Source organism: Microtus pennsylvanicus, chromosome 3 (genome assembly GCF_037038515.1).
Source record: "Microtus pennsylvanicus isolate mMicPen1 chromosome 3, mMicPen1.hap1, whole genome shotgun sequence".
Lineage (NCBI taxonomy): Eukaryota > Metazoa > Chordata > Mammalia > Rodentia > Cricetidae > Microtus > Microtus pennsylvanicus.
Genome location: NC_134581.1, coordinates 3860001 through 3885935, shown reverse-complemented (window position 1 = coordinate 3885935; position 25935 = coordinate 3860001). Strand labels below are relative to the sequence as shown.

The 25935-nt window shown below is 49.8% G+C and overlaps 1 protein-coding gene across 2 annotated transcripts in view; it reads left to right on the top strand.

Annotated features, from left to right (window-relative positions):
• The window catches only part of Myrip (myosin VIIA and Rab interacting protein), a 189117-nt gene that overhangs the window by 150420 nt on the left and 12762 nt on the right, over positions 1 to 25935 (top strand). For both annotated transcript variants that reach the window (XM_075964134.1, XM_075964135.1), the window contains 2 exons: positions 10758 to 10997; positions 22738 to 22932. In XM_075964134.1, coding sequence (XP_075820249.1) covers positions 10758 to 10997; positions 22738 to 22932 — 435 coding nt within the window. The remainder of the gene's footprint in view (positions 1 to 10757; positions 10998 to 22737; positions 22933 to 25935) is intronic.

The following is a 25935-nucleotide window of genomic DNA, read 5'->3' as shown; positions in this document are numbered from 1 at the left end:
TAAAACTCTCTTGGCATCTCTCAACCCTTTACTCATATAATTGGCTTCTTAAAAATCTGTTCAATTTGAAAAAAACACAAATTTTATTGGGTTGTGCTGAATGTATGCATATACTTAGGAATAATTTAAGTCTTTGTAATATCAAGCTTTTCCATCCAGGATTGTATGGCACTTTTAAAGTTTTACACTTTTGTTCAAAGCCTCATACTTTCCTTGTTAAGTAGTTTTTAATTTACATTTTAATGATGCTGTAAGTGAGAATTTCATTATCCATTACAGTGTTCAGATTAACTCCCACTGTAGGATGGTGCTGACTTGATCTCTGATAACTTAATACTCTAATGGATCTTCTGTTAATTCTGCTAGTCATTCATGTGGTGTTCTTAGCTATTCTGATTATCTACAAATGATTATCTCATTCGTACTAGTAAGTACCCTACCACAGAGCTATCCCCCTCTTCCCCCTCCTCCTCTTCCTCCCTGGCCCTCCTCCATTCTGAGACAGAACCTCATTAAGTTGCTCAGCTGGGCCTTGAACTCGCTCTACCTCCAGTCTCCTAAGTCACTGGAATTTAGAGCACTCCGCTGAGCCCAGCAACACTTCAGTCTTTTCCCTTCCATCTTTATGCTCATTTATGCCCATTCTTTTCTCCTGTCTTGTTGCAGTGATGGCTGTCTCTGCTCTCTGTGCAGTAACAGGATCTGGGATCTTTCTGTCCTTGGTGACCTGCTCCAGTGGTTCACAGTCAGGTCTGCCGCTCAGTGGTTCACAGTTACGCCTGCCTCTCAGTGGTTCAGTGGGGTCTGCCTCTCAGTGGTTCAGTGGATCTGCCGCTCAGTGGTTCAATGGGGTCTGCCTCTCAGTGGTTCACAGTCAGGTCTGCGGCTCAGTGGTTCAGTGGGGTCTGCCTCTCAGTGGTTCACAGTTAGCTCTGTGGCTCAGTGGTTCAGTGGGGTCTGCCTCTCAGTGGTTCAGTGGGGTCTGCCTCTCAGTGGTTCAGTGGGGTCTGTCTCTCAGTGGTTCAGTGGGGTCTGCCTCTCAGTGGTTCACAGTTAGCTCTGTGGCTCAGTGGTTCAGTGGGGTCTGCCTCTCAGTGGTTCAGTGGGGTCTGTCTCTCAGTGGTTCAATGGGGTCTGCCGCTCAGTGGTTCAGTGGGGTCTGTCTCTCAGTGGTTCAGTGGGGTCTGCCGCTCAGTGGTTCACAGTCTGGTCTGCAGCTCAGTGGTTCAGTGGGGTCTGCCTCTCAGTGGTTGGCTCACTTTGGAGCCCAGGTGGCCTGGAACTCACTAAGTAGCTCAGGCTGACCTTAACTCATTGCAATCCTTCAGCTTTGGCCTCCCAAGTGCTGCGATTCTATGTGTGAGGCCCCATGCCTGGCTGGTTTTTCTTCCATAATCTATTAATGTTGTTAATCACATTAATATATGTCTTAATTTTGAGTTGGCTTAGCATTTGTTATATGATTTCTAAGACCATGACTCCTGTCCGTAAGAACTGAATTCCCTCCATCCACTGACTTGTTGAGCTCACTGTCAGCTTCTAAGAATGGTTGGGTACAGCCTGGCAACAAAGCTCAGCAGTTAAGGGTGCTTATTGCTCTTGTGCAGGACCCAGGTTCAGTTCCCAACACCCACATAGTGGCTCACAACTGCCTGCAACTCCTGCATGGAATCTGATGCCCTCTTCTGGCCACCACAGGCACTGCACCCACATGCACATACCCACACATAGGCACATAATTAATTTAATTTCTATGTAGCACATGAGGGAATTGAAAGTAAGACTTATTCTCAGATGTATAAGAGTTGGCTCTGCGTTCTGCTTGTTTGATTGCTTCTTGTTTTGTGGCATGCATTCATCTGCCATTTCTGAACCAAGATTTGGGGTACTGAAGAGAAGAAACCAAAAATTATTCTACTTACAAGGAAGAGAACAGCTGGATCTACCTGCCTAGTTTCCTGCCCCTTGTTATGGGTTTTGTGTTTAATGAAAGATTCTCCTTCTTTTGCTGACAACAAGCTGATTCCTGTTGTCTTTTGGCATGGGAGAGTACCATCCTTTTGTGGGTCTGCGCACATAATTTTAGAAGAAGATTTGGCAAGGTTGTGTAAGGCTGTTTGCCAAACACCATTTTAACATGGAAACTGGCTGGTGCACTTGCCAGATGGGAACTTGAGGGGTACGGGCGGCTGCTATTTTAGCTTCCTATAATGGTTTGGTTTTGGTTATACTCATTTGTGGAGCTGTTTTCTTGGTGTAAATTTGGTTGCATCTAGCATTCTAGGTCCTAATTATTCTCTAAAAATGTATTAAGAATCTTGGACCTACAAGATAGCTCAGCAGGTAAAGGTGCTTGCCACTAAGCCTGGTGACCTGAGTTGGATCCTCAGAACCTAGACGTAGAACGGGGAAACTGACTCCTACAGGGGTTTTCTGATCTCCACATGTGTGCTGAGACATGTGAATACCCACGTGCCTGCACACAATCAGTCAATCAATTGATTAATCAATCAATAAATGCAGAAGAATACTCTTCCCCTTTACTCCCCAGTGGCCAGTACAGGATTTAGCACACAGCGGGTCCTCAATCCATCTCTGCAGAATGTGGGCCCAAGTCATCATGAACTAATTCTTATGTTTTCATGTGGGAACCAGACATGAGTCATGATAACTTTTCAGCCTTGGAAAGAAGAGCTTCGCCGTGTAAGTGGCAGCAGGATGCTTCGCTGGGGAGAGCTCCTCGCCCTCGGGTGCTGTTTGACTCTACAGTCTAACTCAGACAGTTTCTCCTTCCCTCTGAGCCCTGTGCTATCATTCTGAGCCTTATTCTCCTGATGACACCAAACCATTCTCTGCACCTCACGTCTTCCGGGTCTTTCTGTGTCCCCGTGAGAGTGTCTGACCTTACACTGGCATAGGGAAACGTTCTCATCTTTCCTAAGCCTACTCAGAGCCCATTCCTCCCGGCTATTCTCACAACCCAGACAAAGGAACTCTTCCTTATCCAGTGCGCTAAGAGTTTGGTCATCTCACGAGGCCCTCAGGGTGGATTCTCATGGGCATTTCCAGTTGTTTTTCTTTTCTTGTGAGTCAATGATTTTCCAAAACTTTCTACTTCATATATTTTGCTTTAAACACCCTCATGTGAACATCTGCCTTAGATTATCAGTTGCAGACTATGCCAAGTAGACCCGGTGCACATACCTTGCAAAGGCTAGAGCAGTTTGTCAGGCAGGCTCTCAGCAAAACAAGAGCCAGTTGTCCGGTTCACACTGCACAGTGCTGATGGGTGAAGCCCTTCCTGTTGGTCAACCATGAATGGAATATAATGCCTTCTTGAGCTTTGCTAATATTGTTGGTAATCTCCGCTCATCAGTGCTCGAGTCTGAGACATCTAACTGGGGGAAACCCCAGGTCTTCCTTAGCCGTACCAGTCTGACTGGTGCCAGGGTCGGATGACTGCCCACTCCCTCGCTGTTGTCAGGGTCGGGTGACTGCCCACTCCCTCCCTGTTGTCAGGGTCGGGTGACTGCCCACTCCCTCCCTGTTGTAAGGGTCGGGTGACTGCCCACTCCCTCGCTGTTGTCAGGGTCGGGTGACTGCCCACTCCCTCCCTGTTGTCAGGGTCAGGTGACTGTCCACTCCCTCCCTGTTGTCAGGGTCAGGTGACTGCCCACTCCCTCCCTGTTGTCAGGGTCAGGTGACTGCCCACTCCCTCCCTGTTGTCAGGGTCAGGTGACTGTCCACTCCCTCCCGCTTGTCAGGGTCGGGTGACTGTCCACTCCCTCCCTGTTGTCAGGGTCAGGTGACTGTCCACTCCCTCCCTGTTGTCAGGGTCGGGTGACTGTCCACTCCCTCCCTGTTGTCAGGGTCGGGTGACTGCCCACTCCCTCCTGCTTGTCAGGGTCAGGTGACTGCCCACTCCCTCCCTGTTGTCAGGGTCGGGTGACTGCCCACTCCCTCGCTGTTGTCAGGGTCGGGTGACTGCCCACTCCCTCCTGCTTGTCAGGGTCAGGTGACTGTCCACTCCCTCCCTGTTGTCAGGGTCGGGTGTCTGCCCACTCCCTCGCTGTTGTCAGGGTCGGGTGACTGCCCACTCCCTCCTGCTTGTCAGGGTCGGGTGACTGTCCACTCCCTCCCTGTTGTCAGGGTCGGGTGACTGCCCACTCCCTCCTGCTTGTCAGGGTCGGGTGACTGTCCACTCCCTCCCTGTTGTCAGGGTCGGGTGACTGTCCACTCCCTCCCTGTTGTCAGGGTCGGGTGACTGTCCACTCCCTCCCTGTTGTCAGGGTCGGGTGACTGTCCACTCCCTCCCTGTTGTCAGGGTCGGGTGACTGTCCACTCCCTCCCTGTTGTCAGGGTCGGGTGACTGTCCACTCCCTCCCTGTTGTCAGGGTCAGGTGACTGTCCACTCCCTCCCTGTTGTCAGGGTCGGGTGACTGTCCACTCCCTCCCTGTTGTCAGGGTCAGGTGACTGCCCACTCCCTCCCGCTTGTCAGGGTCGGGTGACTGTCCACTCCCTCCCTGTTGTCAGGGTCGGGTGACTGCCCACTCCCTCGCTGTTGTCAGGGTCAGGTGACTGTCCACTCCCTCCCTGTTGTCAGGGTCGGGTGACTGTCCACTCCCTCCCTGTTGTCAGGGTCGAGTGACTGCCCACTCCCTCCCTGTTGTCAGGGTCAGGTGACTGTCCACTCCCTCCCTGTTGTCAGGGTCGAGTGACTGCCCACTCCCTCCCTGTTGTCAGGGTCAGGTGACTGTCCACTCCCTCATTGTTGTCAGGGTCAGGTGACTGTCCACTCCCTCGCTGTTGTCAGGGTCAGGTGACTGTCCACTCCCTCCCTGTTGTCAGGGTCAGGTGACTGTCCACTCCCTCATTGTTGTCAGGGTCAGGTGACTGTCCACTCCCTCCCTGTTGTCAGGGTCAGGTGACTGTCCACTCCCTCCCTGTTGTCAGGGTCAGGTGACTGTCCACTCCCTCCCTGTTGTCAGGGTCGAGTGACTGCCCACTCCCTCCCTGTTGTCAGGGTCAGGTGACTGTCCACTCCCTCATTGTTGTCAGGGTCAGGTGACTGTCCACTCCCTCGCTGTTGTCAGGGTCGTGTGACTGTCCACTCCCTCCCTGTTGTCAGGGTCAGGTGACTGTCCACTCCCTCATTGTTGTCAGGGTCAGGTGACTGTCCACTCCCTCCCTGTTGTCAGGGTCGGGTGACTGTCCACTCCCTCCCTGTTGTCAGGGTCAGGTGACTGTCCACTCCCTCCCTGTTGTCAGGGTCAGGTGACTGTCCACTCCCTCCCTGTTGTCAGGGTCAGGTGACTGTCCACTCCCTCATTGTTGTCAGGGTCAGGTGACTGTCCACTCCCTCCCTGTTGTCAGGGTCAGGTGACTGTCCACTCCCTCATTGTTGTCAGGGTCAGGTGACTGTCCACTCCCTCCCTGTTGTCAGGGTCGGGTGACTGTCCACTCCCTCCCTGTTGTCAGGGTCAGGTGACTGTCCACTCCCTCATTGTTGTCAGGGTCAGGTGACTGTCCACTCCCTCCCTGTTGTCAGGGTCAGGTGACTGTCCACTCCCTCCCTGTTGTCAGGGTCGGGTGACTGTCCACTCCCTCCCTGTTGTCAGGGTCAGGTGACTGTCCACTCCCTCCCTGTTGTCAGGGTCAGGTGACTGTCCACTCCCTCCCTGTTGTCAGGGTCGGGTGACTGTCCACTCCCTCCCTGTTGTCAGGGTCAGGTGACTGTCCACTCCCTCCCTGTTGTCAGGGTCAGGTGACTGTCCACTCCCTCCCTGTTGTCAGGGTCAGGTGACTGCCCACTCCCTCCCTGTTATCAGGGTCGGGTGACTGTCCACTCCCTCCCTGTTGTCAGGGTCGGGTGACTGTCCACTCCCTCCCACTTGTCAGGGTCGGGTGACTGTCCACTCCCTCCCTGTTGTCAGGGTCAGGTGACTGTCCACTCCCTCCCTGTTGTCAGGGTCAGGTGACTGCCCACTCCCTCCCTGTTGTCAGGGTCGGGTGACTGTCCACTCCCTCCCTGTTGTCAGGGTCAGGTGACTGTCCACTCCCTCCCTGTTGTCAGGGTCGGGTGACTGTCCACTCCCTCGCTGTTGTTAGGGTCAGGTGACTGTCCACTCCGTCCCTGTTGTCAGGATCAGGTGACTGTCCACTCCCTCATTGTTGTCAGGATCAAGTGACTGTCCACTCCCTCCCGCTTGTCAGGGTCCCTCCACACCAAGTCCCTCTTCTGAGCTGTCTAACGGCTGTGACGTGCCCTCCTCGTCTCCCCAACAGTGTTCTTCTCTTTACTATATGAAAAAAGTGAATTCTCAGCTGTGTGTGGAGAGATAGAATGGAATGAATCTCACAAGTGAATCACCCTGCTGGGCGATTCACTCTTCTTCTGTTTATTAACTTGATATTTTAGCTGAGATTCTATTCTCTTTCAGTTTGCTCTTTTTGTCCATTTTGCCTCATCAGAAATAACAGATAAACATGACGGGAAATAAGTGTGATGGATAGTGAGTGGAACATGTTTAAAGATAAGAAAAAGATTACAAAGATCCTGTCAGAGATCGTAGGTTTGTAAAATGCCCAGCGAACACGTGGTAGTTGCAAAACAGAATGAGTCTGACTCCATTTGAAAAATAAGTAAATTTTCCCTTTGTTCTTTAGCCTCCTTCAAAGAGAACAAGAGCTGTGAAATATGACACCCTAAAAATAGATAGACTGATTCTCAAGGAGCGTCAGAGGCCTAAAGTGAGCCCAGGAGACCCAGTCGGCATGCTGTGTTACCAACTTAAGGATGTTTCAATCCTTCAAAATATCTGTATATTCTTTAACAGTCTCATACATGTGTACAGCGTATCTCAGTCCTAACCACCCTCAAACCCTCCCCCACTCCCTCAGACACCTTCCTGCACATCCCCCCTCCTGAGATCTTCTCCCCATCCCTGCTCCCACGCCTGTGTTAGTCCAGAGTTCCCATAGTGCTGCCTGTTGCAACGCTGGCTGGTCTTGTTGACTTGTCTTTGTGTGGGTAACCATGGCTTCAGTGAGTTCCTGAGTGCGGTGGTCATGCTGTGAGCGGGTCACGGTGGTTATGCCGTGTCTAGCTTGTCACAGGTTCCTGAGTGCAGTGGTCACGCATGTCCAGAAGATGGTGTGTCTGTCACAGGTTCCTGAGTGCAGTGGTCACGCATGTCCAGAAGATGGCGTGTCTGTCACAGGTTCCTGAGTGCAGTGGTCACGCATGTCCAGAAGATGGCGTGTCTGTCACAGGTTCCTGAGTGCAGTGGTCACGCCGTGTCCAGAAGATGGTGTGTCTGTCACAGGTTCCTGAGTGCAGTGGTCACGCATGTCCAGAAGATGGTGTGTCTGTCACAGGTTCCTGAGTGCAGTGGTCACGCCGTGTCCAGAAGATGGCGTGTCTGTCACAGGTTCCTGAGTGCAGTGGTCACGCCGTGTCCAGAAGATGGCGTGTCTGTCACAGGTTCCTGAGTGCGGTGGTCACGCCGTGTCCAGAAGATGGCGTGTCTGTCACAGGTTCCTGAGTGCAGTGGTCACGCAGTGTCCAGAAGATGGCGTGTCTGTCACAGGTTCCTGAGTGCAGTGGTCACGCAGTGTCCAGAAGATGGCGTGTCTGTCACAGGTTCCTGAGTGCAGTGGTCACGCAGTGTCCAGAAGATGGTGTGTCTGTCACAGGTTCCTGAGTGCAGTGGTCACGCCGTGTCCAGAAGATGGTGTGTCTGTCACAGGTTCCTGAGTGCAGTGGTCACGCCGTGTCCAGAAGATGGTGTGTCTGTCACAGGTTCCTGAGTGCAGTGGTCACGCCGTGTCCAGAAGATGGTGTGTCTGTCACAGGTTCCTGAATGCAGTGGTCACGCCGTGTCCAGAAGATGGTGTGTCTGTCACAGGTTCCTGAGTGCAGTGGTCACGCCGTGTCCAGAAGATGGTGTGTCACAGGTTCCTGAGTGCAGTGGTCACGCCGTGTCCAGAAGATGGCGTGTCTGTCACAGGTTCCTGAGTGCAGTGGTCACGCCGTGTCCAGAAGATGGTGTGTCTGTCACAGGTTCCTGAGTGCAGTGGTCACACCGTGTCCAGAAGATGGTGTGTCTGTCACAGGTTCCTGAGTGCAGTGGTCACGCCGTGTCCAGAAGATGGTGTGTCTGTCACAGGTTCCTGAGTGCAGTGGTCACGCCGTGTCCAGAAGATGGTGTGTCTGTCACAGGTTCCTGAGTGCAGTGGTCACGCCGTGTCCAGAAGATGGTGTGTCTGTCACAGGTTCCTGAGTGCAGTGGTCACGCCGTGTCCAGAAGATGGTGTGTCTGTCACAGGTTCCTGAGTGCAGTGGTCACGCCGTGTCCAGAAGATGGTGTGTCTGTCACAGGTTCCTGAGTGCAGTGGTCACGCAGTGTCCAGAAGATGGTGTGTCTGTCACAGGTTCCTGAGTGCAGTGGTCACGCCGTGTCCAGAAGGTGGCGTGTCTGTCACAGGTTCCTGAGTGCAGTGGTCACACCGTGTCCAGAAGATGGTGTGTCTGTCACAGGTTCCTGAGTGCGGTGGTCACGCAGTGTCCAGAAGGTGGCGTGTCTGTCACAGTTCCTGAGTGCAGTGGTCACGCATGTCCAGCAGGTGGTGTGTCACAGTTCCTGAGTGCAGTGGTCACGCATGTCCAGCAGGTGGCGTGTCACAGTTCATGACTGCAGTGGTCTGGTCACGCATGTCCAGCAGGTGGCGTGTCACAGTTCATGACTGCAGTGGTCTGGTCACGCATGTCCAGCAGGTGGCGTGTCACAGGTTCCTGACTGCAGTGGTCACGCATGTCCAGCAGGTGGTGTGTCACAGTTCATGACTGCAGTGGTCACGCATGTCCAGCAGGTGGCGTGTCACAGGTTCCTGACTGCAGTGGTCACACATGTCCAGCAGGTGGTGTGTCACAGGTTCCTGACTGCAGTGGTCACGCATGTCCAGCAGGTGGCGTGTCACAGTTCCTGACTGCAGTGGTCATGCCGTGTCCAGCAGGTGGCGTGTCACAGGTTCCTGAGTGCAGTGGTCACGCATGTCCAGCAGGTGGCGTGTCACAGGTTCCTGACTGCAGTGGTCACGCATGTCCAGCAGGTGGCGTGTCTGTCACAGGTTCCTGAGTGCAGTGGTCACGCATGTCCAGCAGGTGGTGTGTCACAGTTCATGACTGCAGTGGTCACGCATGTCCAGCAGGTGGTGTGTCACAGTTCCTGACCGCAGTGGTCACGCATGTCCAGCAGGTGGCGTGTCTGTCACAGGTTCCTGACTGCAGTGGTCACGCATGTCCAGCAGGTGGTGTGTCACAGTTCCTGACTGCAGTGGTCACGCATGTCCAGCAGGTGGCGTGTCACAGTTCCTGACTGCAGTGGTCACGCATGTCCAGCAGGTGGCGTGTCACAGGTTCCTGACTGCAGTGGTCACGCATGTCCAGCAGGTGGTGTGTCACAGTTCCTGACTGCAGTGGTCACGCATGTCCAGCAGGTGGTGTGTCACAGGTTCCTGACTGCAGTGGTCACACCATGTCTGTGTCCCAATACTCCTCCCCATTCAGGCTTACATTCTTCTCCCCTCTCTTCTATGCTGTCCACTGAGCTTTAGGTGAGAGGGGTGGCATAAATGTTCCATGTAGAGAGAATGAACATTTCGGTGCACAGCTGCACAGCCATAAACCAAGAATGCAGTAAGAGCCACAGTCTTCATGGTCTCCTTGGTTCCACCGGCCTGTAAGAGTCACATTCATAGAAGGAGCTTAGCATATAACCACCAAATAAAAAGCAGGAACCTGAGGCGCGGTTATTAACTAATGGGGGGCTGCAGATATAGGGGTGTCACACAGTATGGCTTACATATGCACAAGCCAGATACGGTGGTGCGTGCCTGGAGTCCTGGCCCTGGGGAGCCAGATAGTTGGATCCATGGAGCTTGCCTACTTGGTGAGCTCCAGACAAGTGAGAATTGAACCCAGTGAGGCAGAGGCAGTCAGAGCTAACTCAGGGCTGAGGTACACAATCAGGGAATTCCAAATTGCAGAGGAAAAGCCCTAGTCTCTGGGAAAGGAGTAAAGTACTCAGGCCTGTGGAAAGAGATTCTGTCTCAAAAACAAACAAGGCAGGCTGTGACTGGGTGTGGTAGTTTTAATAAGAGTGGCCCCATAGACTACCATCTTTGAATGCTTAGTCACCAGGGAGTGTTCTATTTGAAAGGATTAGAAGGATTAGGAGGTTTGCTAGCTGCTGTGTGTCACTGGGGGCAGGCTTTGAGGTTTCACGTGTTCAAGCCTATTCAAGACCCAGGCATGAGCACCCTCTACTTGCTGATCAGGGTGTAGCACTCAGTTGCTTCTCCAGCCCCTGCATGCATGCTGCCATGCTTCCTACCATGATGATAATAGATTAAGCCTCTGAAACTGTGAGCCAGACCCAATTAAATGCTTTCTTTTATAGAGGTTGCCTTGGTCATGGTTCTCTTCACAGCAGTAGAACACTGTCTAAGACACTAAGGAACAATAGCTAAGGTTGTCCTCTCCATGGTTCATGTGTCACCCACCCACGTACACAAAATCATGGATTCAGACATATTCCAAGTGTGATGCTCATCTATGTAACTCTTTAGCCAAGTGTTGAATGTGTTAAAATCAAATAAAGTGGAAATCGAGTCAGGGAAGTTGTCGCTGCCCTTCCTAGGAGAGGAAGCCCACTCCACAGAGGATCTTTTATCTCCTGATTCTGGCTCCACACAGGTGTCAGACAATGTGTCAGAGACTGACATCAGCAACGAGGCTCAGAATTCCCGGACCAGCACAGACTCTGCAGAGGAGAAGCTGAGAAACAAGCTGTACAAATTAGCCATGAAAATGAGCGAAAAGGAGACTTCTTCTGGGGAGGACCAGGAGTCTGAGCCCAAGACTGAACCTGAGAACCAGCAGGAAAGTTTCTCTTCTGAGGGGAACAGCCAGGACGTCCAGGAGGAGCTGAAGAAGGTAAGGGCCAGGAGATGCCTGTGGACAGTGCTACCTGCGGCAGCTGCAGTATGAGTGTGTATGTGTGCACACATATGTGTGCGTGTGCACGTGTGTGTACATGTGTAGCATGCTTGTATGTGCGTGTGCATCCAGAAGGAGTAAGGGCCAAGAGATACCTGCAGACTGCACTCCCTGTGTGTGTGTACAAGTGTGTATTGTACACATGTGCAAGCATGTGTGTGTGCACATGGTGCATATGTGTATGTTCATGTGTGTGTGTGTGCGTGTATGTGTGTGCAGAGATGCCCTGGGCCCCAGAGAGCTTCCTCCATAGTATTCAGCCCATGTACTCGGGAGAGAATAACTTTCTCAGTCATTGCCAGGGACCATCAAGGAGGGGACACCACTGCCCGTAAGTCATCCACATCCACTCCTGCTGACCTTCACCTCTGAGTCTGGCATCCATGACCTTCCCTGTTGCCGTTGCTGAAAAGCATTGTTTCCTCTTCCTCTCCTGTTTGCCCATGGTTTGGGGTTCTGATCCTACCCCTCGTTAAAGCGGTAAAGAGACTCCTGTCCATGGTACAGGAGCTTGGTGTTGGGCGTGGCCATCTGGACTCTTCATCTGTTCCATTTTCAGATCCCAAATTGTTTATTTTTCAGCCCAAGATTCCCTTTGAAACCAATCTCATATGGAATCCCTGTGTTTGAAACATGTTGTTCTTGTTCTCGAGATCCCAAACCCCGATCATTGGCTCTTCAGCCCCACATTCCTCCCCTACCTTACAAACAACCCTAGGTACATGGTTTGAAAAGCATGGAAGATAAGCTAGCCCCCAGCAGAAAGGGCTCATGGCCGCCTCCCCACTCTGCCTCTGCCCACTGGGCTGCCTTCCCTCTAAAGCTTCCCAAGACGTGTTGGTGCTGAGTATCCCTGTCTGCCACCAATGGAGGGATGGGAGTGATACAGCAAGTCTCCCCTTAATAAATTATAGGTAGATATATAGGTGATAGGTAGGTAGACAGATTGATGGATGATAGATAGATAGATGGTAGATGAATGATGGATCATAGGCAATAGACAGATAGATGATAGGTAGATGTTAGATTGATAGGTATATAAATGAATGATAGACACATACCTGTATAGTAGATTGGTAATGATAGATTGGTAGCTGGCAGATAGATAGATAATACATAGATAGTTGATAGATGATAGGTAGATAGATAGATAGATAGATAGATAGATAGATAGATAGATAGGCAGACAGATAGACAGATAGACAGACAGACAGACAGATTATGGGAGTCTCTGCAAACACCATGGCCAGCAGAGTAATGATCCATGTAAACCAAGAAGAAAATCTGGCTCAGTACAACAAAATTTAAGACGTGTTTATAATGAAACTCTTTACAAAGTACACATGATCTCTTCCATAAAGATGGCTCTGTTGGCTGAGAAACAATGTTCAACACAAGAGTCTAGGAGTGACTGAGAGAAAAGTAAAAGTCTGTGGGAGTCAGGTGTGGCCTGGCGCAACAGACAGCACAGAGGTCACCTGGGCTGCTGTAAAGTACACGTGACCTCTCCCATAAGAGTGGGCTCTATTGATGGAGAAACAGTGCTCGAGATAAAGAGCCAGGGAGGGAGAGCAGGGGGTAAACAATAGTCATGGGAGTCGGTGTAGCCTGGCTCTGCAGATAGCATGGGTTGCCAGGCTGCTAACTACACCCATTCCTTCCAGAATGACAACCCTGTACATTCCTGGTTTCCCTAGTACTTTTCTGTGAGCACAAGGACCTGTGCCCTCTACAGATACAGATTGATAATAATGATGGATTGATAGATGATCTATTTATAGATAATGAGATGACAGATAATAAATAGATGATTGATTGATGTAGATAGATTATTAGATAACAGACAAACTTGTTAAATATATATATTAATATAGTTTGATATAGTTGCAGCTGATTTTGCAGATGGGGAAACGGAGCCTAGGTTATCAAGGCCCGTGTCCAGTGTCTGAACTGAGGATGTATCACAAACCTTGACCTCAAATCATGAGCTCCCCTCTTTGTTAGCTCCAGTGGGGTTTCATCCCCCAGCAACTGGGGTTCTTGTGTTTCACACTTAGAGGTGGTTCTGATGGGAACTCGCCTCTCAGGCCTTTTCCCTATTCCAGGGGTACGCCATGGACATTCACAGGTTCCTGCTGCCCCTCGGGTGCGTGAGGGAGCTCCCACACTCTGCGAGGTAGCTGAACCAGCTGACCCGCTGCTGTCAGGGAGATAGGACCGCTGTGATGGCAGGTGGTCAGCATAGGCCCTGGGGACGGGAGACTGTCACGGGATGTCTGTCTACCAGACTCCATAGCCTGTTGGCTTTTCTGCCTAGTGATCCAAAAGCTCTAAGGAAAACTCGTGCTGGGCCAGTGGCAAGGAAGGCATGCTGAGATGAGGCATGTGCTGCCACGGTCACCAGCCAGCTGGGATCACCTCTAGGCACACCCACCTATCTGTCATATGTACTCCCAGAAACAACGTGCAAGAAAGGAAGGGCCACTGGGGGAGCAGCAAGGCCCTCCTTCACCCATGCTCAATTGCACTTAGACTCCCAAGTGTGTAGTCTCCTCAGAGTTCAAGTCCGCTCCCCAGTCCACCACAAGTTCGTGAAGATTCATTGCTATCATTCTCTGTACGTGAAGATCAATGCCTAAAAACAACAACAAAAGAATACATTTCCCCCAGTAGGCATGACAACTGGAGAGCAGAAATACAGATTTACAGACTGAATATTATCTAAGCATAGAAATGTACTGTACAGAGATGGCTTAAAGTGTCGTGTTTTGTTGTTTTGCAAACTCTGGACTTAGGCTGATGTCTTAGCTCTTACTGCTGCTTTCAGGCACCCTCCTGTTGTCCTTTCTTGCCTGTCCACCAACTCTTGCATCTTCCTTGATCTGCTATGGCTCCTGGACCTTCCTGGACTTTCCAGTCCTTTCTCCACTCAGCAGCCCAGCTACCCTGCTATTACAGTACTTGTTCTCAGGATGTCAGCAAGCGTGTGTCTGTCTGTCTGTCTGCCTGCCTTGTTTTTAACTTGATTCCTAGGATCCAGCCCAGGTTTTATTGTTGGTTAGATAAACACATCTTGTCCTCCTTGTAGGACAGGGATAATCACAGTGTCTTTCAGAGTTGTGAGGCTTGAATTATGCAGCGTAAGCTTCAGGAGCAGCGGGAGCCCAGCAAATGTTAATTAGCATATCCCCTGGAACAAGCTCCAGGAAAATCAGCTTCACAGAATAGTGTCCGTCTGCTGGGGCTGAGAATGGCGAGCTCGACGCCTTGCAGCACACAGACGCAGATCTGTGTCCACAGCTGGTGCCCTTGACGCTCTGCAGAATGTCAGTGGGGGAGCACTGCATGGCGCTGAACCCCAAGTTCCCATCTTTAAGGTCAGTGTATCTGTGACATCTCCCATGATGCAGCCACTACCAGCCTATACAACACACACACACACACACACACATGCATGCGTGCACAAACACACAAACACGTCAAAGTGTGGGAACCTTAGACCTCCCAGGAGCCTGCTCCTACTGCATTTGTTGCTGCTTCCCCAGAGCCGACACACAGGTGCATGCATGGCTGTGACACTAATGCCAGTTTGGTGACTTTAATGCAACCTTTTCTGTATAACTTGGGGTTCCTCGGTCCTGCCCAACAGCATCAGAATCTCTTTAAAAGCATAGTTTCTTTCCTTGCTGGAAGTCAGACCCTGGCAGTAGGTATATTTACCCCTCAGCTGGCCTGGATGGTTCACTTTGGCTGGGTGTAAGTGGACCAGTGATGATCAAGAAACTGCTAAAGAATGAGCTTGTAGATCCTGGGGGTCGGTCCCAAACTCTGCAGCAGTTAGTTGTGCAAAGAGGTCATGTTTCTTCTTTAAATGGCTGTTCTGCTCCCTCAGACCCCACAGACTTCCAAATGACAGTGCTTGGAACCTGGAAAAAAAATATTATCTCCCTTCTCAGGCCTTTGATGGAGTTGAAGATTAGATAATTGTAGTTACTGTCCTCTTATGATCTAGCCAAGCCATTTCCAATACAAGACTTAGACTCCTTAGGATAGAATGTTTATTAAAACTTTTAGCATATGTTCCTTGTTTAATGTTGTTTGTGCTGGTTGTAATTCTAATCTTATACTTGATATCTGTTACTAGTGTATATAGTTTTGTATTGTGTTGTAATAAGAGTGGGGCTGCGTCCCCAGCCGCCTGCTAGCTTATGCCCCGAAATAACAACACACAAATTGTATTCATTTAAACACTGCTTGGCCCTTTAGCTCTAGCCCTTACTGGCTAATTCTGATATCCCGATCAACCCATCTCTAATAATCTGTGAGCACCGGTCTTAGTGAGCACTGGTCTTACCGGGAAGATTCTAGCCTACGTCCATCCTGGGTCGGAGCTTCATCGTGTGTGTCTGCCTGGGAGCGGGGCATGGCGTCTCTGAGCTCACTTCCTCTTCCTCCCAGCATTTTGTTCTGTTTACTCCACCCACCTATGTTTTAACCTATGAGGGCCAAGCAGTTTATTTATTACTTAACCAATGACCTTCCTCCATCAGTATTGGGTTTGGAACTCTCTTATTTAAACAAAAGAGGGAGATGCTGTGGGAGGTTCTTCCGCTCCTTCTGCCAATAGCCTTTAAGATACAAGCCCACTTGAGTGTGGTCTCTTATACTATGAATGCAGCTGTAAAGCCTGCGCTCACTCTCTTGCTTCCGGCTCTCGCTTCTGGCTGCTAGACCCTTCCTGTTCCCCATTTGTGCAGAGGACTGTGATCTAGGGCAGAGATCTGTGAGTCTCCCCTAAATAAATAACCCTTTATTATATGTAATTCTGAACTATCGTGGGATTATTTTGTAACTTCCACCATCAGAAATGAGCACCAGCTTTTCCAGTACTGGGTAGGGGCCACCCTAATGCTTCCAGGGTAACATCCTGGCTGAGTAGTTCTTGGAAGTACTTCCCTCTAGGGTGTAACACTCCTGAAAGGGGGATGTGAAGAAAAGCCAGGGACTGGCCTGAGTCTGAAGGCAACATTTCGGTAGCCAGATCTCCCACATACGCCCTACTGTGCCCAAGTCTCTCCTGGCTCCAGAATTCTATGGTTCTAGATATGAGTCATGACATATTACCTTGGGCAGTGGCATTGTCAATCCTTTCCTGATAGCAATATCATTTATAATAATGCTTCTTAAAGATCCAACATATGGAATGGGCACTGAGATTTTACTAATTTAATTGGAAACTAATGTCAGGACTTGAGAGATGGCTCCACAGTTAAGAGCACTGGATAATCTTCCAAAGGATCCAAGTTCAATCCTCAGTACCCACACACTATTTCTCTTTTAGACTGGATCAATCTCGTATAGCTCAGGGTGGCCTTGAACTCACAGAGATATGTCTGTTTCTGCCTCCCAAGTGCCAGGATTAAAGGTGTGTGCCACCACTGCCTGGCCTCTGTGGCTAGCTGTGCACTCTGATCTTCAAGCAAGCTTTATTTGTTACAGCCCAAACAAGATATCACCGCACAGTAGTGTTCTATAGAAGAGCTGCTAGCATGAGACTTCTTAGTAGGGATATGTGCCAAGGGTCACGCTAAAGATGAGTCAGGCATCTGGTTTAGAGATGGATTTTAATTAAGGTCAGCCCCCAGGCCCAGGAACATTCTCCAGATGAGGGCAGGTAGCGAGCAGGAAGCCTTTCTGGGGAGGGAAGGAGTTTCCATGTTGCCAAGCTTAGAGAAAGCTGCTAGGCTATGGCAGACTGCAACCTCTGACCAGTCGGCAATGTATTCCAACAGGGGTTTAAATTGAACCCCCATTTCAATAGTTTCTAATGAAGCCAGGAACTTTTCTGTGAGCTAAGAAGTTGCATATGAATCTCAAACAGGAGGTTGGATGGAAGAAAGGGGGCTAACAACCATAATAAGAGCAAAGAAAAAAATGTGAAGTTAAAACTGAGCAAGAAAACTGCAGATCTGCAAGAAATGGAGCTGTGGGCTGGAAGGAGAGCGGCATAGAGATGGCTTCTTCCAAAGTTAGGTTAGGAGTTCAGTGTACTTCAGCATGGGAATTCAGACCAGGTGTTAACATCCCCCAGAGACATCCAACATCAAAATTATCTGATGGAAGGCAGTCGAAAACATTGCAGAAATGTTTAGAAAAAACTAAGGGAGGGCTGGAGCGGATCTCCTGGTGAGACACTGTGCATATGCTTTAAAGTCACAGTAACTAAACTCGTGAGAAGTAGAACCTAAAATATATTCAATGTAACTCATTTTCTTTCATGATTCCCACTCATTCCCCACCCCTAGCTGGGAAAAAGAGGCTGTGAACCTTTTTAACATGCAGTGTGTGCATGTGTGTGCTATGACACACATGTGCAGATAGACTTGCAGGGGTCAGCTCTCTCTCTGTGTGAGTCAAGGAACAAACACAGGTCATCAGGTTTAACAGCAAACCTCCCTACCTGCTGAGTCATTTCGCTGACCTAAGAGTCATAGCGTGTTGTTGTTGTTATGTGTTTTGGTGTTTTTGTTTTTAGGTAATTGGTAATGGGAACTACTGTTCACTCATTTAGGAAGGGTATAGGGGACATAGAAGGAGAACGCACTCAAACTCTGGTAAAAGAATGAACGGGTACCCCACTTTGCAGACCCCAGCAGCAAGCACAGGCAGGAACAAGATGTTGATAGCAAATTCTTCCTGTGAGGAGTTGGGGCTTCGGTCCCCACTTAAGTGGTCAGCAAATGATCACTAGGGTGATCTAGGAGCTGTAGTGCAGTGTGGATGAAAGAGGCTGCTTCCTAGTGGGTGAACTCATTCTCTGTTCAGGGGGCGCTTGGATGCCCAAGAAGCCATGGGTATGTTTCCATGAAAAAGCTATAGAATCGAGAGGAGGAAGGGCAGAGAGGAAGTCCAGAGGACGGTACTGGACAGCTGGAACCTCTGGCCAAGTGGGTTGAACTGAGCCTGGAAGGAGGCAGAACAAGGCAAAGATACCCAGGAAGGGCCAGGCTCATAAGTAACAAGGTCATTCAGGCTGCCCTGGCTACTTCCTTAAGCACTGAATACAGCCTCCCTGGGCTTCTGGCACATACCTTGGTGGTGGTATGGCTACTGTGAGTCATGGAGAAACCTTAACAATCAGTTTCAATCACGGGTGACAGAGAGCAGCCGTCACACATGTCAGACAGATCAGTGGCCACAGTCAACTCCTGGACCAGGGAAGAAGTTCCTGCCCGCTCAAGATGGCTGGGTCAAGGATAACAGCCCAGCAATGGTTGCCCCCATCACTCTGACCATGTCCTGATGTGCCTTCAAGGGGTGTCATAAATCAAGCAACACTGGACCCACCCAGAGGACATAGGGATCCAAATTCAATCCCTAAGATCCACATAAAAAGCCAGGCATGGCAACACATGCTTGCCACCCCACCCCTGGGGAGGTGGAGACAACAGATCTCTGAGGTCACTGGCCAGCCAGCGGAGCCTACCTCTCAGTTTCAGGGTTATAGGAACCCTGTAAAAAGAGCAAATTGGGCAAACTGGGAGCTGGAGGGGGGCTCAGGGGTCCAGAGTGCATGTGTGCTGCTCCTGCAAAGACCTGAGTTTGTTCCCAGCACACACATTGGGTAGCTCACAGCTGCCTGTGATTCAAGCTCCAAGGGATCTGATGCCCTCCTGTGGACTCCACGGCACCTGCACTCACGTGCACACACACACACATAGACACACACACACACATACCTACACACACCCCTCAGTCCTTCCTAGAGGCCGGCTCTCCTCTGATATCTGGTATGTGTGGTTGTATCTGCTTATTTCATATGCTAATTTATTAAGATCAGGTCCCAACTTCCTTGCACAGTTCTGTACCTCCATCTTTCATGAGTCTCTTCAGAGTTGTGAGTCTGTGGGGGATATATTTTGATGGGTTTTTGGAGGTACTGCCAAGGGCCTTAGGTTCATGAGAACCGAAACACGCGTTCTCTCAGCTCTTTGCGGGGACATATGGGGTGTTTTTCTTACCTTTGAAAAGGAGACAAAGCCATGAAATTCAGGCATTTGGGAACTTGTTTCCTTGCTTGTTGCTCTGTTAATTAAAAACATTTCATGAAACCAAGACAGCATCTGTAATTCGGGACAGAAAGTGGTAGGCAGACTGTGGGTCTAGGTTCTGCTGTGGTGTGCATTGTCCCTCACTGTGGTGAGTGTGTGCCGTGCTGCCCTGGTGGGCTCAGGCCAGGAGTGCATCCCTGGATAGCTGTCAGCCGTGTTGTGTGACTCGGTCTCACTCTGGCCTTGGCAACACGCTGAGTGACACCTGTTGGTGGAGGCAGAATGACAGGGGGTGCCCTTCCTAAAGACCCTTTTACTCACTGACCTGATTGCCCCTCGGGATTTTTTGAGTTAGTTTTTATGTGTGTGAGTGACTACATGTATGTAAGCACACCATATATGTGCTGCTGACCATGGAGGCCAGAAGAGGGTGTTGGATCCCACAGGTGTTGCAGGCAGTTAGGAAGCACCAGTCAGGGGCTGGTGCTCAGCAGTGAGTGTTCCTAACTGATGAGAGATGAGCTGTCTCTCCAACCCTGCCCCGGAGACCGTATTTCAGCATCACTTTCTGCAAACACTGGGTCCAGGGACCTCTACCCATGGATGCTGGAGTGGTGAGATGGTGGGAAGGACACAGGCCTTGGGGACCAAGGTTTCTAGGCTCGCACCTTCATCTTTAAGGGCGCGATGAAAATATCAGTCATGTAAGGTGACGGCTGAAGGCTGGATGCATCGCGTCTGCTAGAGTGTTCTGAATTCTGTCTCAGGTGCTCCCTCTTTGGAAACAAGTTGTTCTTTCCTCTTTCTCTATGAAATGATGTTAGCAAGGTCTTTATCTGCAAAGATTGCTAATACATAGAAATATCTGATCCCAAGAACAAAACTTTTTCTCTTCAGGTTGCTATGTGCTCAGTTTCTTTCTCTTTCTCTCTCTGCATACCTTTGTCTCTGTCTCTCTCTGTCTCTGTCTCTCTCTGTCTCTCTGTCTCTCTCTGTCTCTCTCTGTCTCTCTCTCTCTCTCTCTCTCTCTCTCTCTCTCTCTCTCGTGTGTGTGTGTTTTCAGGTCCTAGCTAGGCCTGGGGCTTGCCCATTAGGCTGGACTGGCTGGCCAGCGAGCCCCAAGGATCTGCCTGTCTCTACCTTCCTAGAAAGGGTGACAGATACACATCTCCACACCTGGCTTTTTTTTTTTTTAAGAATTTGACCCTTTACACGTGTAGGACAGATGTTCATTACCTGACCCATCTCTGAGGTCTCACTATGTGGCTCTCACAGATCAGCCTCGCTGTCAGCCGTGGGTGAGTCGGAAAGCAGTGTGTCCACAAAGTGAGAGGCTTCAAAGCCTCCGGTCCTCCTGTCCCTGTGCCACTGTGGTTCTGCTGAGGGCTCTCCCTGCAGGTGCCCTCTGCATCCTGTGTGTGAGCTTCTCTGCCACATGAGTTGTGTGGCACACATGGTGGGTTTGATATTTCTGTGGGGTTGCAATGTAGTCTGCATCATAGGAGCAAACACTTGGGCTCTCAGAGGTGACATCATCAGTCCTGGGGGCTCTCAGAGGTGACATCATTGGTCCTGGGGGCTCACAGAGGTGACATCATCGGTCCTGGGAGCTCACAGAGGTGACATCATTGGTCCTGGGGGCTCTCAGGTGACATTGGAGTGTATGCCTCTGATCAGACACATCTCATGGTGAGTCAGCCATGTGATCACCAGCCTCACCTAAGCTAAGGCATGCTGGGATTCCATTTACATCCCTCAGGGGAATCATGAGTTATGCTGGTTCCATAATGCACTCATGGTTTCATTTCTATGCCATTCTATTTCTTTGGTTGCTAAAAGGTTGGGTTTTGGTACACATTTGTCGCCATTTTTATTCTGACTGTTATTCCAGTGACCTTAAGCGTCTGTGGGGCCTGCCTCCCTGGTCTGAGGAGCCCACAGCCACTTCCCAAATAATTAAATTGGAGGCTTAATATTATTTATAAATGCTCAACTTAATATTATTTATAAATGCTCAGGCTTGTTACTAGCTAACTCTTACACTTAAATTAATCCCCATTTCTATTTATGCTTTGTCATGTGGCAGTACCTTTATTAGCATGGCTCGTTCATCTCCTCCTCCTCCTGGTGACTCCTGACTTCTTCCCATCATCCTTATTTGGTCGCCCCGCCTATACTTCCTGCCTGGCTACTGGCCAATTAACATTTTATTAAACCAATTTGAGCGACAAATCTTTACAGTGTACCAGAGGATTACCCCACAGCAGTTGGCTTCCTCCTCAGACTCAGTGATGTGTCACCCCCTAGCTGCAAGGGAAGCTAGGGAACGTTGCTTCCTGTCTACTCTGAAAGGGAGAACACTGGAGACTGGCTTGAGGTCGAGGTGTGAGCTGACACACAGCACCTACCGAGCCTCAGGAGAGTTTTTATCAGTATTCTCATTGTATGGATGACTACAGAAAATTCTAGACCTGAGGAATGGCCTGGCTAAGGACCCATAATAGACGAAACTAGAGTCTCGCCAGGTCTCCTAACTCTTCATACAGAAAGCTACCCTCAGGTCCATACCGTAGATGCTATTTCACGTGGTTGAATGAAGTGATATTGAGAAAATAAGATCATCTAGGAAATAAAGTCATTGATCCTATAGACAAGACACAGATAGCTTCCCCTTGAGCTCTGCTTCCTCCGCCATCCCTGTCAGCCCAGAGTCTTCGCCGTGAGTGACCAAATCAAAGACAAGTCAGGCCAGCACTCCTCTGGGCTCCCTGGTGCTGTGTAGGGTTTTTTTAATTTTTTTAGATTCATTCTATTTAATGTGTGTGAATGTTTCACCTGTGCCCAGAGAAGTCAGAAGAGGGCATTGGATCCCCTGAAATTTTACAGATGGTTGTGAGCCACCATGTGGGTGCTGGACATTGAGCTCTGGTCCCCTGTAAGAGCCACCAGAACTCTTAACCCCTGAGCTATGTCTTCTCAGTTCCTTAACATCTTACCCTTTCAGCAGTGTAGTAATAAGAGCGGCTGGGCTGCGTCCCCAACACCCCAGCCGTCTGCACGGCTAGCTTATGCCCCGAAATAATTACATGGACACTGTATTCTTTTAATCATTGCTTGGCCCACTTCTATCTAGCCTCTTCTAGGCTAACTCTCTCACCTGGACTAGCCCATTTCTTATCATCTGTGTAGCACAGGTCTTACCGGGAAGATTCTAGCCTATGTCCATCCTGGGTCGGAGCTTCATGGCGTGCGTCTTCCCGGGAGCTGGGAGCATGGCGTCTCCCTGAGGCGTCTGCTCCCAAGAGGAGAGCTGTCGAGTCTGAGCTCACTTCCTCTTCCTCCCAGCGTTCTGTTCTGTTTACTCCACCTACCTATGCTCTAACCAATAAAATGGGCCAAGGCAGTTCCTTTATTAGCCAATGACCTTCCTCCATCACAGCAGGTGTGTGTGTGTCTGTGTGTCTGTGTGCACATTCATGTGCACGCACATATGCACACGTGTGAGCATGTATGTGTATTATCACAGACTTGACCTCATGATGGGTGCCAAGATAAAGTAGGATTTCTGTGTCCTTGTTAATGTGCTGTTCTTGTCTTCTGTCCCCTTCTGTTATTGAACCAAACAGAAGTGTTCTGCTGTTTCTCTCTGCAACATCTCCACAGAAGTCCTGAAGGTCATCAACGCTACTGAGGAGCTGATCGCAGAGTCTGCAGGGCCCTTTGAGATCCCCCCAGTCCCAACTGACAGAGACATGGGGATGTTTCCTCTTGGGACAGACCAAGTGAGACTGGACAAGCAGCTGACTTCCTTGGAAGAAAACGTAAGAGGGTGTGAATGTGTCTAGTGAGGGGTGTACACACATGAAGGAGAGAGAATAGTAGCTTCTCTCAGATGTGCAAGGGCGTGAACCATCACCTCCTGCCTAGTGTGTCCTTGGGGAAAGGCTGAGGCAGGCCTTCCTGGAAGTGAGGATGAAATCAGGAATCAAGTACACAACTTTGAGAAAGAGCGATGGGGAGCAGAGCTGAAGAGGAAACCATGTGTGCCTTGAGTTGTTAGCAGTGGCTTTAGTAGGGAGACAGCCTCTGCAGCATGACCCCAAGGGTGGCTTCTGTGTGAGGAGTTAGGAGACCTGGTGAGACGCTAGTTCAGTGTGGTTATAGACTTCCTCCTCTCCTCAGGGAAGATGGTGCAGGGGTAGTGTAGGGAAGGGAAGAGGCAAGAAGCTAAGCGTGATTTTGACCTCAGAGCAGCTTCAGCCTGATGCTGCAGAAAGCTCCCAGGAGGAAGCTGCACCCAGGACCCAGACTTCTCTACAGCCAGCCAATGCTCAATGCTTCCGTCCTTCTGCGTCTTCAAAGGGAGTCAGTGCCTAGTGAGGCCTTGGAGATTGGGAGGAGCTAAAGAAAAGAATTAGAGGCTGGGCAGCTGGCTCAGTGGCTAAAGTGTTTGTCACACAAGTGTGAGGAGTTTAGATTCCCAGAAATCCACAAAAATGCTAGGTAGACATAGTGGCATACACATAATCCCGGCCTGTAATTCAGAAGGCAGAGATGGGGGGTCCCCAGAGTAAGCTGGCCAGCCCTGCTAGCTGTCTTGACAAGTTCTGGGTTTGGTTAAGAGACCCTGCCTCAGTGAACAATTGCTGACATCAGCCTTGGACTTCCACCTACACGTTCATTCACACACACGTGCAAACGTGCACACACAAAGACATAGAAGTGGAAAAAGAAAAAAACATTCGGTGGTATGTGCTTAAGTAGAGTGAGGCTTTCTTCAGGACATTGGAATAGGTAGGGACCGTGGCAACAGGGTCGTGTCCTGGGGCCGGGAGCCACCAACCAACTCCCAAATAAAGACACAGAGACTAATTATTGATTATGAATGTTCAGTCTTAGCTTAGACTTTCCCCACTAGCTCTTTAACTTCATTTGACCTGTTTCTCTTCATATACATTTCGCCTTGGGGCTTTTAATGTTTCTTTCATTGTGTTTGTTCTACTTTCCTGCGTTTTCTGTGTCTGGCTGGCCCCTGATGTCTCTTTTTCTTTCTCACCTAAATTCTTCTTCCTACTTTTCCTCCCTGTCCAGAAGTCCCACCTATACCTCCTCTCTCACTATTGGCCATTCAGCTTTTTTATTAGACCAATCAGGTGCCTTAGGCAGGCAAGGTAAAAGCAGCAACACATCTTTACATAGTCAAACAAATGCAACACATCTTCGCATAGTTAAACAAATGTTCTGTAACAGGGGTGAGGAGATAGAAAACTTCCAAAGAAACCTTAAGGGGTGATCAAGCAAACCTTACCAGATTCCTGTCAAGACAGGCCAGGGTGGTGCAAGCATCATTTGGGAACAGGTGGAAAGTAAGAACCCTAATGAGATAGGGGTGATCTTCTAGCAGGGGTGGGTTCCGGCCAAAGTGATGGGCAAAATTCTTTAGATAACACTTGGTCTAGAAGCTTCACAGGTGAGTCTGGGAGATGGTGCTGAGCCCGCACTAAGGTTTGGGCCACCAAGAATCTTTGTTGAGGCAAGTATGTGGAAAACTGATCACAAACAAAAAAGTGACCAGTGGATCCAGATAAAGAACTTCCACTTCTGGGATGGGGGTAGCTGTGAGAGAGCCTCAGTTCTGGGCTGGGGGTATCTCTGTGGGTAGCATGTCTACTACACAAGCATGAAGACCTGAGTTCGATACCCAGAATTCACATAGGAGAACCAGGCGTGTGCATGATGTAACCGGTGCTGGTGAGGCAGAGACAGGCGGGCACCTGGGGCTTGCTCGTCAGTAAGCCCCACTGGGTAGGTTCCAGACCAGAGACCCTGTTTCAGAATACAAGGCATATGATACCTGAGAAGTAACACCCCAGGCTGCTCTCTTGAATGAGCATATACACACACACTCAGGCACACATACATACACACATATACACACATACATATACACACGTGCACACACATGTACATGTACACACGCACACACACACTGACAATAGTCAGTTTTCTCTCATTGTATTTAGAACAAAGACAACACACCTTTCTTTCTTCTAAAACCGTATTGAAAACTCCATGGCCCGTGTGCGTTCCACGGCATAGAATGGATTAAGTTGTTATTTTGTTGGGGTGGGGAGGGCTCATTAGTATTTTTAATTCAAGACACATCCATGTATGCACTGATGCAGGATGTCAGATGCTCCCTCCTTCAGCCCAGCTCTGTCCGTTCCCCAGAATTAACTGCCTGCCTCCCCCCTCAACTCCACCCTTCCACCTTTTCACTGCTCTCTTCAGGAGAGAGGGTTCCCTTGCTCCTTTGAGTTCTCTAAGATGTGAAGTAAGAGTGGGAAAGAATCTTCTCCCATCTCTCTAATCCAGCAGATCACAGGCAGGTGGGAAAGGGGCTCTGCCCTGCAGTCCCCAGGGTGGCGGTCAGCCGCGCAGCAGGAGATGGCAGCGCTGGCTCTGGCCCCTGACTGCAGCTGGTTTATTAAATCGGGGCTTTTGTTGGTCTGCACTACAAAAAAAGTGCGTTTTGTTCCTCACCTTTGCCATGGTGCCCAGGACTCTCAGATAAAAGAGAACGTTCCATTTTGAATATTCACCCTTGGAGATGCACCTAAGGCTGCAGAGAACCCACAGGATAGAGCACAGAAACACCACTCAGTGTCCAGTCGTCTGCTTTCATCGATGGTGTGTTCACTCGTCCTGTTGGAGGAGAGCCAGGGAGATGTAGAGTTCCATGACCCCTGCTGCATTAGCTCTACGGGCTCTGCTCGTGTCTCCCCTAAAGTCTAGACCACTCCATGGGTAAAATCATGAAGGCT